The 16518-nt window shown below is 45.6% G+C and overlaps 1 protein-coding gene across 1 annotated transcript; it reads left to right on the top strand.

Annotated features, from left to right (window-relative positions):
- The first annotated feature begins 8520 nt into the window (after positions 1-8520).
- Positions 8521-16264, top strand: LOC109896987 (transmembrane protein 88). Its single transcript, XM_020491469.2, has 3 exons — positions 8521-9434; positions 12228-12614; positions 15230-16264. Exons 2-3 carry the CDS (start codon positions 12234-12236, stop codon positions 15515-15517), a joined length of 669 nt encoding a protein of 222 aa, XP_020347058.1. The 5' UTR covers positions 8521-9434; positions 12228-12233; the 3' UTR covers positions 15518-16264.
- The last annotated feature ends 254 nt before the right edge of the window (positions 16265-16518 follow it).

The raw sequence follows: 16518 nt of genomic DNA, 5'->3' as shown, positions 1-16518 counted from the left end.
CATATAGTTTAATTGTTTATACTCTATTGAAGGTACACAGCTCATCTGAACAGCGAACACTGACTGTCAGGAGTGTTTTTTGCAGACAAACCACATCTCACACCAGATACAGCCACCAATTGTTCACCTAAAGTAAATAAATATTGGGTAGGATATGTTAGAAAAGTAACATATTTGAACGTAACATCCCAGTCAGTCAAATCTGAAAACAAAGTCCAGAGTAATAGCCTATAAAATCTATGCTATCTAGAATTATCAATCTGTATCGCTGAAGCGTTGTAGATTTTGCAATCAAAATGTAAGAGTAATTTCTGACTGGGATGACACATGCAGCGTTTTACTGTGAAAGCAGTCTGACTATGGAACATTGCCTTTTAAGTTTGAAGCGCACTGTAACGCTGAACTTAAGTGATTTAGATTGAATCTAGCCCTTTTTGTCTGACTTCCTGCCTGAGGCTGATAGGCTGACCACTGATGTGGGTGAGAGCGGATATCTTCTATTTACGCTTTGGGCCCATATACAATAACAACCCGAACCCTCATATCGCTTAGCCGAGCTAGATCTTATCGCTGGCACTTGCAGAGGTCTCCTCATTGAAGTCAATCACTAACGGTTCCTTTTGTTTCACATGAGTCTGTGTAAAATTGAGTGGTTTCCATAAGGTGAATTCCATCCAAGGTTAAAAAAAGCAGGCCCAAACAAACACACATTGTCACACAGAAGACAGGGCAGGAAACCACAGTGAACTCAGAGGATTCAATGACAATGTCCAGATTTCATTTTCCCCCTCAGCTAATTCCACTGACTGACACTACAGCAGAGGTGTAGGCCCACCCAATCAGATTGAGCAAAAACATAAAAAAATACAAATAATTATGCTCTTTACTTTGTGTTCCAAACAGGACATTATTTGTTTTTTTACCCAAACATGCAAACACCAATAGATATTCATAGCAAGCAGTGCACTGGGTTAGTCAGATTTGATGAAATATAACAGAACGGAAGAACTGGAAAAACATTCATTCTCATGGTTGCCAAAAATAACTCAAATCCACACCTTCAATAAGCCACAAACTCAGGAAAAAAAAGAAATGTCCCCTTTTCAGGACCCTGTCTCAAAGATAATTCATAAAAATCCAAATAACTTCACAGATCTTCATTGTAAAGGGTTTAAACACTGTTTCCCAATTAATGAACATGCACCCTGTGGAACGGTCGTTAAGACACTTACAGATGGTAGGCAATTAAGGTCACAGTTATGGAAACTTAGGACACTAAAGAGGCCTTTCTACGGACTGAAAAACAGATTCCCAGGGTCCCTGCACATCTGCGTGAACGTGCCTTAGGCATGCTGCAAGGAGACATGAGGACTGCAGATGTGGCCAGGGCAATAAATTGCAATGTCCGTACTGTGAGACGCCTAAGACAGCGCTACAGGGAGGCATGACGGACAGCTGATCGTCCTCGCAGTGGCAGACCATGTGTAACAACACCTGCACAGGATCAGTACATCTGAACATCACACCTGCGGGACAGGTACAGGATCGCAACAACAACTGCCCGAGTTACACTAGGAACACACAATCCCTCCATCAGTGCTCAGACTGTCAGCAATATGCTGAGAGAGGCTGGACTGAAGGCTTGTAGGCCTGTTGTAAAGCAGGTCCTCACCAGACATCACCGACAACAACGTTGCATATGGGTATCAAACCCACTGTCGCTGGACCAGACAGGACTGGCAAAAAGGGCTCTTCACTGACGAGTCGCGGTTTTGTCTCACTTTGGGTGATGGTCGGATTCGCGTTTATCATCGAAGGAATGAGAGTTACACCGAGGCATGTACTCTGGAGCGGGACGATTTGGAGGTGGAGGGTCCGTGATGGTCTGGGGCGGTGTGTCACAGCATCATCGGACTGAGCTTGTTGTCATTCCAGGCAATCTCAACACTGTGCAACACTGTCCCTCCAGCATGACAATGCCACCAGCCATACTGCTTGCTCTGTGCGTGATTTCCTGTAAGACAGGAATGTCAGTGTTCTGCCATGGCCAGCGAAGAGCCCGGATCTCAAAACCATTGAGCACTTCTGGGACCTGTTGGATCGGAGGGTGAGGGGCTAGGGCCATTCCCCCCAGAAATGTCCAGAAACTTGCAGGTGCCTTGCTGGAAGAGTTGGGTAACATCTCACAGCAAGAACTGGCAAATCTGGTGCAGTCCATGAGGAGGAGATGCACTGCAGTACTTAATGCAGCTGGTGGCCACACCAGATACTGACTGTTATTTTTGATTTTGACCCACCCTTTGTTCAGGGACACATTATTAAATTTATGTTTGTCACATGTCTGTGGAACTTGTTCAGTTTATGTCCCAGTTGTTGAATCTTGTTATACAAATATTTACACATGTTAAGTTTGCTGAAAATAAACGCAGTTGACAGTGAGAGGACATTTCTTTTTTGCTGAGTTTATGACTGCATTGAGGCATATGTCACTGTGCTTCTATGGCTATATGCACCATTCCACTGCCTATTTAAATTTGTTCATTTAGCAAACAAGAAAGCTCATAATCCAGTGCCTTTATCACAGTCAACACACCTACATTTTAGCATTATAAATGCTAAATTTTCTCTCAGCCTCATGGCAAAATGTGTAGAATAGCAGGAGATGACCAAAAGAACTGCACATTTTAATTTCTGCCCCATTATAAAATGTTTAGCATCGCAAGAGATTTGCTTTAAAACAGCCACATTTTGTCTAGCCTCTTGACAAAATGTGTAGAATAGCATGAGATTAGCTACAAAACGGCAAACGTTTCTCTTTTTTGGAGGGGGCCCACCCACCAACACATTTCTGGCTGTGCATTCTCTGAGGGTATAGGAATGGACTATGAAATAACCAGTAATCGGGTTTTTTACATCCATGATTGATCAAACACAATCAGGAGACTTACACACATACCAACGTGGGGGACAATGAAGTGACAAGGCCCCTCATATTTCAAAAACACCAAACATAGATCCACCAATCTAGAGAAATCCAGGTCCCGCAGTGAGAGAAGGAATGTCAGTGTGTCCCATCCTGTGGCCCGGTGTGAAGAGGTCAACGAGTTCGGAGGAAAGCTGGACAGAATGGAGGACATCCTGCTTCCACAGGAAGTCGCATCCGCCGTCCACTCCACCCACTGAGGGTATAATGAGAACTGGAGACTGCGTCCAAGATGTCCGCCCGTTGTATTCAAGGTAATCTACTCACGCTCACATATGCTGATTCATGGACCGTCTATACCCAGGTTGCATCCGGTGTATACGAACCATCACATGCACACGAGCACTGAGTAGAGCAGCGACGTCATCACCTCATCCAAAAACATGACAGACATTGGATAAATATAAAATGTTCATATGTTCGGTTGTGAACGTTTAAAAAAAAAAAGGTATTTAAAAAAAGAATCATCAGCCTGAGTGACAATTACATGAATAATTCAATAGATGGTTTGTGCCCAATGATTATCGCTAAAGTGTCTTATTAGGAATTTTCAAATCTGACCTCTGACCTTTACATGGAAATAGTCTTTCTAGGCCAGGTGTCAGTTAAACTGCAGTACCGAAGCGAAACTGTATAGCTTCTAGACCGGAACCCTAGCCCTTTGACTCCACCCCGATCTGATGGCCACAGATGGTCAGTGTCTGTGTGTGTGACCGTACACTCACACTCCACCAACACAATGCTGGCTCAAGGGACTAGTGTGATCATCATGTTGTTGGACTAATGATGGGAAAATCTAGAAAGCCTTTGAAGCTATTGTTGACCAAGCTATTGTTGGTCACCGACTATGAATTAGGCTATTATTCATTTATAATTACTAAGATAGGATCAATGAAATATAGATTGTCGTGTATATAAATACAGCGCCTTGCAAAATTATTAATATCCCTTGGATTTCCTGGCATTTTATTATGTTACAAAGTGGGATTAAAATGGATTTAGTCGTAATGTTTTTGTCAACCTACTCAAAATACTCTATAATGTGAAAGTGGAAGAAAACTGATATTTTTGATAAGATTAACAAGAATGTGAGAACTAAAATAGTAGTTGCAAGTATTCAGCCTCTTTGTTCAGGCAAGCCTAAATTAGTTCAGGAGTAAAATGTGGCTTAAAATGTCTTATTAAATTACACGGATTCCCTCTTGTTCCACAGGTACACCTCCAATTGACTCAAATGATGTCAATTAGCCTATCAGAAGCTTCTAAAGCCATGACATCATTTTCTGGAATTTTCCAAGCTGTTTAAAGGCACAGTCAACTTAGTGTATGTAAACTTCTGACCCACTGGAATTGTGATACAGTGAATTATAAGTGAAATAATCTGTCTGTAAACAATTGTTGGAAAAATTACTTGTGTCAGGCACAAAGTAGATGTCCTAACCGACTTCCCAAAACTATAGTTTGTTATAACAAGAAATTTGTGGAGTGGTTGAAAAACAAGTTTTAATGACTCCAACCTAAGTGTATGTAAACTTCCGACCTCAACTGTATGTAAATGTAATGTTTCTAAAAACCTGTTTTGGCTTTGTCGTTATGTGGTATTGTGTGTAGATTGATAAGGATTGTTTTAGAATAAGGCTGTAACGTAACAAAATGTGGAAAAAGTCAAGGGGTCTGAATACTTTCCAAAGGCACTGTATGTTGTGAAGTTTCATTCATAGGCCAGGTTGTAGCAACGTCATGATGGGTACAGGGAAACTTTGACTATCATGTAGTAGCCTAAACCTGTCAATGTTACATTGAGCTGGGTGAATGGAAAATGAATGACAGTCATCCACTATGCTGTGAAAGAAATAAGGCCATGTTCATCAAAAAAATGATCATCCTCCCTCGTCTTAAACGTCCCCGACCACCGCTGGCATCATGGTATGGGTATGCTTGACATCAGCAAATATTGGGGAGTTTTTCAAGATAAAGAGAAACGGGGTGGAGCTGAACACAGACAAAATCATTGAGGAAAACCTGCTTCAGTCTGCTTTTACGCCAGATGTTAGGAGATGAATTCACCTTTCAGTCGGAAAATAACCCACAACACAAGGCCAAATCTACACTGGAGTTGCTTAACCGTACGTGTCTACTATGGAGGTTCCGCAAGACTATTGAGAAAGAGTTGGCTGGACAGACAAAAAAAAATAGCCACTTTCACATGCAAACGCTGCAATTACCCAATCAACCAGTGAGCGGTTACAAGCCTGCTTATATTCCCTGCCACAGATGCAACGACAGTTTGTTTTGGAAGCTATTTTCTCCATTGCTTACTTCTTCTTCTCTCACTCCCTCTCCAACACACTCTCTTTCAGCAACACTTCTGATTGAATTGCGTCCACCACATCCCTCTCTTCCACCCTCCTCCCATCCCATCGACTCATTCATCTTCCTCTTCTTCTTACATAATCCAACATTTATAAGCGTAAACCACAGGCCGTGTATGACGCAGACACATCTGTAAGGCAGGCTCTTGGGTGTAGTGGTAGAAGATGGTACCGATGAGGCATTTTCTTCTTTCTTGGTTCGGATAAGCATTATAGAAGCTAGCAAAAACATGAACATGTAAAGCCCAGTAGAAGTGTGCAGTAAAAGATGGTAAAGATCAACAGTATCTCTAACTCATCTATTTGAGCCTGTTTGGATCCCCCGTCTCTCAGTTCTCCCCTCCTGCCCCTTCACTCCTCTCTTCTCCGCTCAGATACAGATAAAAGAGACTCAAATATCTGTAGCAATCAGGGATAAAGCCCAGTGGAGGGACAGGGTAAATAAATACTGACCAGCTCAAAAGGGGAGAAGAGAGCGAGAACAGAGAGAAAGGGGGAGAGGGAGAGAGGGAGAAAATCCGATCAGACAACAGTAATTACTCTGTGATCTGCACTCTCTCTCTTATCAGTTCAGAAGTTCTTTGTCTGCCCCTCTCTCCTTTCATCCCCTTTTTGCTCCTTTGTTCCATTGATCCTTCCAGTTATCCCTCCGATCCGTGATTCCTGATATTGTCTTTTTCATCATGTTGTGGCGTTTCTCTCGTTCACTCTGGACTTCCCAGCTAGCATCTTTTGCATCTCTGCGTAACATAACTGTTATGACATCCATCCTCTATACCTCCTTCACCCTCTGTTCCTGGCCTTTCTTTATCTGGGTTCTTGGTGATTCTCAGTGGGAATCAAGGACCCATCCCTGAACACTATCAGAGCTGTGGGAAGCTGCTCTCTCTCTCACACCGCTCTCTTCCACTGCTGCAGACTCATGGGTTACGGTTGGAGCTCAGGTTGGGATTCGGGTTAGAGCTAGGGTTAGGGCTAGGGCTAGGGTTAGGGTTAGAGCTAGGGTTAAGGTTAGGGTTAGAGCTAGGGTTAGGGTTGGATCCAGGGTTAAGGTTGGATCTAGGGTTAGGGTTGGAGTTCGGGTTGGGATTCGGGTTAGAGCTAGGGTTAGGGTTAGAGCTAGAGTTAGGGTTAGAGCTAGGGTTAAGGTTGGAGCTAGGGTTAGGGTTGGAGCTAGGGTTAGGGTTGGAGCCAGGATTAGGGTTAGGGTTAGAGCTAGGGTTAGGGTTGGATCTAGGGTTAGGGTTAGAGCTAGGGTTAGGGTTAGGGTTAGAGCTAGGGTTAGGGTTAGAGCTAAGGTTAGGGTTAGAGCTAGGGTTAGGGTTAGAGCTAGGGTTAAGTTTGGAGCTAGGGTTAGGGTTGGAGCTAGGGTTAGGGTTGGATCTAGGGTTAGGGTTGGAGCTAGGGTTAGGGTTAGAGCTAGGGTTAGGGTTAGAGCTAGGGTTAGGGTTAGAGCTAGGGTTAGGGTTAGAGCTAGGGTAAGGGTTAGAGCTAGGGTTAAGTTTGGAGCTAGGGTTAGGGTTGGAGATAGGGTTAGGGTTGGATCTAGGGTTAGGGTTGGAGTTAGGGTTAGGGTTGGAGCTAGGGTTAGGGTTAGAGCTAGGGTTATGGTTAGAGCTAGGGTTAGGGTTGGATCTAGGGTTAGGGTTGGATCTAAGGTTAAGGTTAGAGCTAGGGTTAGGGTTAGAGCTAGGGTTAGGGTTAGAGCTAGGGTTAGGGTTGGAGCTAGGGTTGGGGTTAGAGCTAGGGTTGGGATTTGGGTTGGAGCTAGGGTTAGAGCTAGGGTTAAGTTTGGAGCTAGGGTTAGGGTTGGAGATAGGGTTAGGGTTGGATCTAGGGTTAGGGTTGGAGTTAGGGTTAGGGTTAGAGCTAGGGTTAGGGTTAGAGCTAGGGTTAGGGTTAGAGCTAGGGTTGGATCTATGGTTAGGGTTGGAGCTAGGGTTAGGGTTAGAGCTAGGGTTAGGGTTAGAGCTAGGGTTAGGGTTGGAGCTAGGGTTAGGGTTGGATCTAGGGTTAAGGTTGGAGCTAGGGTTAGGGTTAGGGTTAGAGCTAGGGTTAGGGTTAGAGCTAGGGTTAGGGTTGGAGCTAGGGTTAGGGTTGGAGCTAGGGTTAGGGTTAGAGCTAGGGTTAGGGTTGGAGCTAGGGTTAGGGTTGGAGCTAGGGTTAGGGTTGGAGCTAGGGTTAGGGTTAGAGCTAGGGTTAGGGTTAGAGCTAGGGTTAGGGTTAGAGCTAGGGTTAGGGTTAGAGCTAGGGTTAGGGTTTGGATCTAGGGTTAGGGTTGGAGCTAGGGTTAGGGTTAGAGCTAGGGTTAGGGTTAGAGCTAGGGTTAAGGTTGGAGCTAGGGTTAGGGTTGGAGCTAGGGTTAGGGTTGGAGCTAGGGTTAGGTTTGGATCTAGGGTTAGGGTTGGAGCTAGGGTTAGGGTTAGAGCTAGGGTTAGGGTTAGAGCTAGGGTTAGGGTTAGAGCTAGGGTTAGGGTTAGAGCTAGGGTTAGGGTTGGATCTAGGGTTAGGGTTGGAGCTAGGGTTAGGGTTAGAGCTAGGGTTATGGTTAGAGCTAGGGTTAGGGTTGGATCTAGGGTTAGGGTTGGATCTAAGGTTAAGGTTAGAGCTAGGGTTAGGGTTAGAGCTAGGGTTAGGGTTAGAGCTAGGGTTAGGGTTAGAGCTAGGGTTAGGGTTGGAGCTAGGGTTGGGGTTAGAGCTAGGGTTGGGATTCGGGTTGGAGCTAGGGTTAGAGCTAGGGTTAGGGTTAGGGTTAGGGTTAGGGCTAGGGTTAGGGTTAGAGCGAGGGTTAGGGCTAGGGCTAGGGCTAGGGCTAGGGTTAGAGCTAGGGTTAGGGTTAGGGTTGGGGTTAGGGTTAGGGTTAAGGTCTACCATTGTAAGTACAGTATAATATCAACACTTGTTACACTTTCCTTACAGATTATCTTTGTAAAATAATAAAAGCTTGGGCCAATGTCCATCTTTACATGAATTTGTCTAAGCAACTAGGGTTGTCAGTGACATGGTGGGGTATGTCAGTGGTACCATGCAGCCTCTGCTCTATCCCCGGCTGCTGATTAGACCACAGCGACACAGCAGCTCTTTAAATACACACTCCGGCTCTCCTTCTCCCCCTCTCTCCCTCTCGCCACAGGCTCAATCACGCCGCAGGTTATCAGAGAAGCAGCCTGGCTCCAACCCCTAACACAGAATACTGCACACAGAGGGATAGAGAGCAGAGAGAGGGGGTGCTTTACAGGCACGGGTTATAGTAGTTAAGAGGGAGAGGAGTGAGGTGGGGGCACAAGCAGTAGTAGTTATGAAAGGGAGGGGGGGAGAATGAGTGAGGCAGAAGTCAGTAAGAGAGAAAGGCATCCGTCTAATTCCTCAAGAGGGGCTGTTGTATCAAACGTAGTAAGTGTGAGAATAGGAGGAGAAGGCGGGACGGACTGACGGAGGGACGTACAGAGGTCTGGGCCACTTCTAAAGAGCTGAGACCCAAAACGCTGAGGCTGGAGATGTCGACTGCAGTCTGGGAGAGAACAACAGGTGAAAGGACGAAGCCCTTCAGTCTGAGAAATAGGGGAGTGGGACCGACACGGACTTATCCCTGACGGACCGACGACCCTTCACAGTGCAGAGAGGAAACAACAAGAGATTACGTCTACAGGAGGTCAGCATACCACTACTACACGAGCTGGTCACAACTTCATTAAGGAAAGTGTGAAGGAATCTGAACTGATACAGAGGAAAAACCCAAAGCCAAAACGCAGGGGAGATTTGAGGAAAGACAGGAGAGAGAGAACATTTAAAGCTTGTCCACCTGCTTGAATAAGTGGAGAAAGAGAGTGTTTCACTGGAACTTCAAGGAGAAAGAGAAGAACGAAGAGGAGAAGAGAGAAGAAGAGAAGAGAAGCGAGAAGGAGAAAGAGAAGAGAGAAGAGAAGGAGAAGAGAGAAGAAGAGGAGAAGAGAGAAGAAGAGAGAAGACGAGAAAGAGAAGAGAAGAGAGAAGAAGAGAAAGAGAAGAGGAGGAGAGAGACGAAAAGGAGAAGAGAAGAGTGAGGAAGAGAGAGAGGCTCTACCAGGCTGCACGTCAATGTGAGTGAGAACGTACAGACCCAGGGAGGGAGTTGAACTAACTGAAGCATTCTATTTAGACCACAACCATTCCAATATCTGTGTAAAGCATTCAGAAAATTAGCAGCATTTTAAAATTACACTACTTGTTAGCATCACTGATAATTAAATGCATAGGTAATAACATAGATAACAACATAATAACATTCGATAATAACATGTGTGCAACTGCCAGTCAGAAGACAATAGAGTTGCTTCAGTATGTTCTAGATTAGAGAATACATTATGAGAATCGTTCAAGGACCAGGTTGAATGTAGTTCAGTGTTGTATTAGTAGCCATGAAGCTACAGACGAAGGTCATTTGAAAATACCACAGGACATAATTCGGTCATTTCTATAGCAGATTCATATCAGTGTCCTCCAGAGTTATGAGAAACAATGACGCGTCATTTTTCAAAGAATAACAAAGTACATGGGATGTGTAAAACAGATGGAGCGGCCAAGTGTAGGCCTATTTTAAGTCATGACACAATGAGTGAGCAGGTCTCCCTCTTCCTGGACCCCTGACCTTACACCCGAACAACACTTTACTAACAATAGGAGACTGACGTAGAGCGTAAAGTAAGCACTTATCGAGTCAGTAACAATACTCTTCAAGTGGATTCTTCCATAACGTGGTCAGGGTCCGGGTTAACGGTCGGGTGAGGGTGATGAGTGTTTGTTGGGTAAAAGTAAAGGGTGGAAAAATGAGCAGGTTGACGTTTATTGTCATGAGTCTTGTCCTGGAGGCAGAATAAAGTGATTTTCCTTTAGATAGGACAGTTGCAAAGTCAACATTTGCTTTTTGGTCTTAATTTAAGGTTAGGGTTTGGCATTATGGTTAGCAGTGTGGTTAAAGTTAGGTTTAAAATCCAATTTGATGACTTTGTGGCTGCGCCAGCTAGTGACCACTCTACAGAGCTGCCTCCAGAACAAGATTCATGACAAAAAAAACATGAACCCACAAATACCCACTACCTACGGACAGGAGTTTATCATGTGGTCAGGAAAACCTCCTGTCCCGGCTAAAACCAATGTGAGGCATTCAACGTTTCATTTGGTTTCCTGCACCTGTGGAAGTGCTGGATGTGCATTCACTGCTTTGGAAAGGGGAGGAAGAAGAACAAATCAAATCAAATCTTATTTGTCACATGCGCCGAATACAACAGTGTCGACCTTACCGTGAAATGCTTACTTACAAGCCTTTAAACAAACAATGCAGTTAAGAAAAAAGAACAATAAATAAATAAAAAAGATAGAAATATAACAAATAATTAAGGAGCAACAATAAAATAACAGTAGCGAGGTTATGTATAGGGGGTTCCGGAACAGAGTCAATGTGCGTGGGCACAGGTTAGTCGAGGTAATTGAGGTAATATGTACATGTAGGTAGAGGTAAAGTGATTATGCATGGATAATGTATAGAGAGTAGCAGCAGCATGAAAATGGGGGGTGGGGACAATGTAAATAGTCGGTAGCAGAGAGAACAGTCTATGACTCGGGTGGCTGGAGTTCTTGTCAATTCTTTGGGCACAGCCCGGTATAAAGGTCCTGGATGGCAGGAAGCTTGGCCCCAATGATGTACTGAGCCGTACGCAACAACCTCTGTAGTGCCTTGCGGTCGGAGGCCGTGCAGTTGCCATACCAGGCGGTGATGCAACCAGTCAGGATGCTCTCGATGGTGCAGCTGTAGAACTTTTTGAGGATCTGAGGACCCATGCCAAATCTTTTCAGTCTCTTGAGGGGGATTAGGCGTTGTCGTGCCCTCTTCAAGCTGCTAGAAGTCTCATGGGTGTGCTTGAAAACTACCAAAACGCATTATCATTCCTATGGCATTACTTGTACCCTGCACCTGTGGAATATTGCTCAATACACTACTTTTACACAACTTTAGAAAAAACAGTGTTCAGTGCCAGGCTTTGGCCCCTCTAGTCTGCGGTGCCGAGGTCTGGGGGGTTATTTCTGGAAGGCGGGCTGGCCGCTGACCTCAGTCCATTGTTCAGGCTGGTTAGGGCAACGGGGGGGGGGGATCCTGTCAGCGTTAATGGGACATGACAGTTAGGAGTTATAACTTATAGCTGATTCAAGGGACCTTGAAACTTGGTCTATTGTGATGTTGTGTGTTGTTTTTTTTTTTACCATACTGGTAGAATCAAACAAAAACCTTTACAGTGTCTTGAACAAAGGGGCATGACATTACACCATGCTTCTTCCTTTCAACGAGACAGGAACTGCAGTCTTTTATCAGCCCAACGATAAACAAATACATTCAGGCATGTGCAGAAGCATCCACAAACACGCACACACACACACACGCATGAACACATCCATCTCTTACCCTTCCTCTTCATCTTATCCATCATCATCCTCTGTGCACCCTCATCTGGCAATTGGCATTCAGATAACCATCCCGCTCTGATAGAAGACGGGAGAGCGTTTATAGATTGCACCACGCAGCCTGCCGACCTCTAGCAGATGACTCCTCTAACTGACCTCACTGTGAACTACCTTTGAAGATGGAGCCTCAGCTATGATGCATCTAGGGAGGGATGGGGACCAAGGGACCAAGTTTGAGATAGACAAGAGAGGAAGAGGCTTCAAATGTCCCTCCAATGCAAGTACAGTGCCGTTTCAATTTGCATACATCAAAGAGCGATGTGGTACAGACTGGTTCTCTCGAGAATGAGAAACAAGGACCATATTATATACATAGCTTTGCATTGTGTTGTTTACATCATATCAACCTGTGCTAACCTCCATCAATCCCTCCTTAGTTGACCATGAGTGTGATCGGTACACTGGAGAAGGGGGCCCACCACCAGGCTCTGGAGCTCTCCGAGGAGCTCTCTCCCCTCAACCACCACCACCCTCACCACCACCACCTCCAGCACTCCAACTCTCTGGCCTCCAGCGCTCCTGTGGGGACCCCCTCCGGCGTGGTGGTGCCTCCCCCGTACTCTGCAGCTGAGAGTGGGGGAGGTGGTAGTGACGCTCCCCTGGAGCTCCGAGGCTCTCTGGACTGCTGGGCGTGCTCGGTGCTGGTGACGGCCCAGAACCTGGTCATCGCTGGGATCAACGCCTGCCTGGCCGGACTGGTGTTCGGACTCATCCTCATCCCCGCCATCACCATGGTGGTGTTCGGGTTCCTCTGTCATTCTACGGTAGGAACGGTGTGTGTGTGTATGTGTGTACACAGAGTAAAGGGCATTTGTGCAATACTTACATTCATCTTCCAAAATTCCTATGTGTTATTTCAATTTCACATTCATAATTAATCTGTGTCAGTGTGTGTGTGTGTCAACGTGTGTGCGTCAGTGTGAGTGGTGTTTGCCAGAACAGTCATAACAATTTACCCTTTCAGAGGTACTCAGGAGTATCAGACTAGATAAGAAACCAGTAATAATATGTTATACAGCATGCTGACATTTCAGGAGGGACTAACTAAACCTCCACCATCCACCACAAGTTTGGAATAGTTTAGCTGAAACTTAGGGTGGAGTTTGGAATAGGTTAAATTAGGGTGGAGTTTGGAATAGGTTAAATGAGGGTGGTGTTTGGAATAGGTTAAATGAGGGTGGAGTTTGGAATAGTTTAAATGAGGGTGGAGTTTGGAATAGGTTAAATGAGGGTGGAATTTGGAATAGTTTAAATGAGGGTGGAGTTTGGAATAGTTTAAATGAGGGTGGAGTTTGGAATAGGTTAAATGAGGGTGGTGTTTGGAATAGTTTAAATGAGGGTGGAGTTTGGAATAGTTTAAATGAGGGTGGAGTTTGGAATAGGTTAAATGAGGGTGGTGTTTGGAATAGTTTAAATGAGGGGTTGTGGGCTTATGTGTTTCATAAGCAGATGTTTAAGAACAGGGGTTACATGGTCAAAAGTAGTGCACTATATAGGGAATAGGGTGCCAGTCAGGGTTTAGAATGAGACTGGACAGTATAGGACTCAGGAGTCAGGGGAGAGTGATGTCAGTGGTGGGAACATTCAAGAAGAGAGAGAGGTAGGGGTTAGCCAGCCTGGCCGGTCCCAGATCTAGGTGTGCTTTAGCCTACTCTTACAAGCTGTCCAAGAAGGTTTTAAACACACACATGCACAGATTCACCGGCAGAATAAGCAAAAATGTTGTGTGAAATACATTTAGCACACTTGTGCTCACACACACAGACTCACTGAGACGCACGCACGCAAGACCCTGTGGAGGTGGGAGGGTGCACGCACACACACACACCCACACATTTGACCCCCATAAATCCCACTAGTTTCAGTTTCCCACCCAGCCACCCCTGCAGGTCACAGTAGGTCAGAGTGTGAAAGAGAAGAGGGGCCACAGCACTACTGGTCTGACCACCTTACTATGGAGAAAGAGGGAGAGAGAGAGAGAGAGAGAGAGAGAGAGAGAGCTGTCCAAGAAAGTTGAGGAATGAAACAAAGGAGAGAGGGGGATGAAACAAAGGAGAGAGGGGGATGAGAAAGAAGGGAGGTGGGATTTCAAAGCTGGCTAAAAAGTTACCCTGAGCTCACAGTTTGCTGTCACAAACTCTGAAATCTTCGCTAACCAGCTGCAAGAACTTGAAATGGACAGTTGCATGATTTCAGAGCTAGATACCCAACACACACCCAACTCACAACCACATGCCTTCAATAAGAATGAATATAAACATCATTAAGTTTGGGACATAAAATCCCTGATTAGGCCTCAGAAAGCGGAAAGTAAAGACATTAACGTGTAGTGGTATCTGGGTTCACCTCCCAACCTCCCTCAACACTTTATTATGTGCCTCTCCTCTCCTATCCCTCTCCTTTCCTTTCCTTTCCTTTCCTCTCCTATCGCTCTCCTTTCATCTCCTCTCCTCTCCTCTCCTCTCCTCTCCTCTCCTCTCCTCTCCTCTCCTCTCCTCTCCTCTCCTCTCCTCTCCTCTCCTCTCCTCTCCTCTCCTCTCCTCTCCTCTCCTCTCCTCTCCTCTCCTCTCCTCTCCTCTCCTCTCCTCTCCTCTCCTCTCCTCTCCTCTCCTCTCCTCTTTCTGTTCACCTCCCAACCTCCTGCACCACTCTTGGTGCCTTGCTATCGCTCCCCTCTCCACTCTCTCATTCTGTTCTTACCAGATGGAGTTAAGGAAGGATAATTCAGCCCCTCCATTTTCCCTGTCCATTGCTCACATATTCTCTGTCACCCCCCCTTCACCCTCTTCTCCCTCCCACAACAGCATCACACACCACAACAACAGGTGGCCTTTTTAAATGTAAAGCACCATAGGTATTATTGTGATGTTACAAAGCCGTGATATAAGAATGGCAATTAATCACATTTCATCTATGGAAGGGCTCTTCGTTCTTTGTGGGGTCTGTATGTTTCCGTAAGAACAAAACAGATTGGGTTTGTGAGTGTTGCTCAGTCTCTGTGTGTGTGTGTGTGTGTGTCAGAGTGCTATCTTCTCTGTGTCTACCAGGGACACACCATCGTCTCCCTGCGTCTCCTCCTTGATTCCTCCATCCTTCACTTGTCCTGATCACGGGCTCTGAAACCAACCGTCTCCATCGGTTCTGAGAAGACACCAACAGAAAGCCTCATTAGCTTTAGCTTGTTAGAAACTACCTTGTTATAGCAACGTGTGAGACCACTGCATGTCTGTTGCATGGACAATGCATTATCAATGTCATTTTACAGTCACAGGGACATTATCAATCTCTTCGCTTTGAGTGCAACGTTCTTACGGCCATGTGAAAAACAGTAAGTAACACAAACAATCAGGAAAAATACGACCCGTGTCCCTCTCCCCAGGTGCGCCCTCATGGGACGTCGCGCTACTGCTCGGACCTGCTGAATGACGGTGGCTGTGTGGCCCTCCTGGTTGTGGGTTTCCTCCTGGTTACACCCCTCCTGGTCCTGGCTCTGGCCGCCTACTGCCGCCTGGCCCGCCACCTCCAGCTGGGGCTCTGCTTCATACCATACTCCAGGGCTATCTACAAGAACCTGCCCGCCACACAGCACCCTGGCCTGGGAGGGGGCTGCTGTGGAGGCAGTGGCGCTGGAGGGGAGGGAGAAGGGAAGGGTAAGGTCTGGGTGTGAGGGGGAGGGGGAGAGGGTGGGGAGAGGGAGCGATGTGAAGGAAGGTAGTGTCACGATCTATGTATAGGGGGAGGGAGCGAGGATGAGTGAGAGAGACACACAAAGAGGAAGAAAGAGAGGGAGAGAGAAAGAAAGGGTGAGGAAGAGAAGGGAACGCGTGGAGGGAAAGGGAGAGCCAAGATGAGGAGGGAGACAGGAGGAAAGAATGGTGTTAGAGCAGGGAGGAGAAGGAGGAGAAGGAGGAGAAGGAGAACAACCACAGCAGCCAAACTCTTATCTGGGAAGGCTTCAGTATAGGCGCCACAGTAAACCGTTCCTCTGGAGTTCAACCAAAGTAACCTCCTTCACACGTTTTATACAACCAATTTCATGTAAAAGTTATCTGTCAACATGTGTGGTTTACTGTGAGAAAACTTTTTCGCAGACCAAGAAGGAGCAGTTTTTTACACTGTTCTAGAGTTCGAGGGCAAGATGGAGAACAAGTGATCAACAGCAAACATCTCAACCACACGGCAGGCAACATGTTGTTTCTCCAGTGAAACACTGCACATTGTATTAAAGGACATAATATCACTGCCATGTGTTGACATCCAATATATTATTAACATTGATTCAACACAGTATCTTTAAGCATTTACCACCATGAAGGACCTTCAATAGAGTTTTGTGCATTTAGTTGACTCTGGTTTATGACTGCTACTGTTTCTTGTGTATTTCCTCTTTTCAAATAAAGTCTATTTGGAATCAGTTTGAGTCTGTTTCAATTCTTTTTTTATTATTGTTATTTTAACCTTTATTTAACTGGGCAAGTCAGTTAAGAACAAATTCTTATTTACTATGACGACCTACCAAAAGGCAAAAGGCCTCCTGCTGGGACGGGGGCTGGGATTCAAAATAGATATAATATAGAGAGACCTAAGACAGCAGCACGAAACATGGTACAAACATTATTGGACACAGACAACAGCACAAAGGGCAAGAAGGTAGAGACAACAATACAT

This window comes from Oncorhynchus kisutch, linkage group LG9 (genome assembly GCF_002021735.2).
Source record: "Oncorhynchus kisutch isolate 150728-3 linkage group LG9, Okis_V2, whole genome shotgun sequence".
Classification (NCBI taxonomy): domain Eukaryota; kingdom Metazoa; phylum Chordata; class Actinopteri; order Salmoniformes; family Salmonidae; genus Oncorhynchus; species Oncorhynchus kisutch.
Note: the sequence above shows the minus strand (reverse complement) of the source record. Positions and strands in the feature narration are given on the sequence as shown.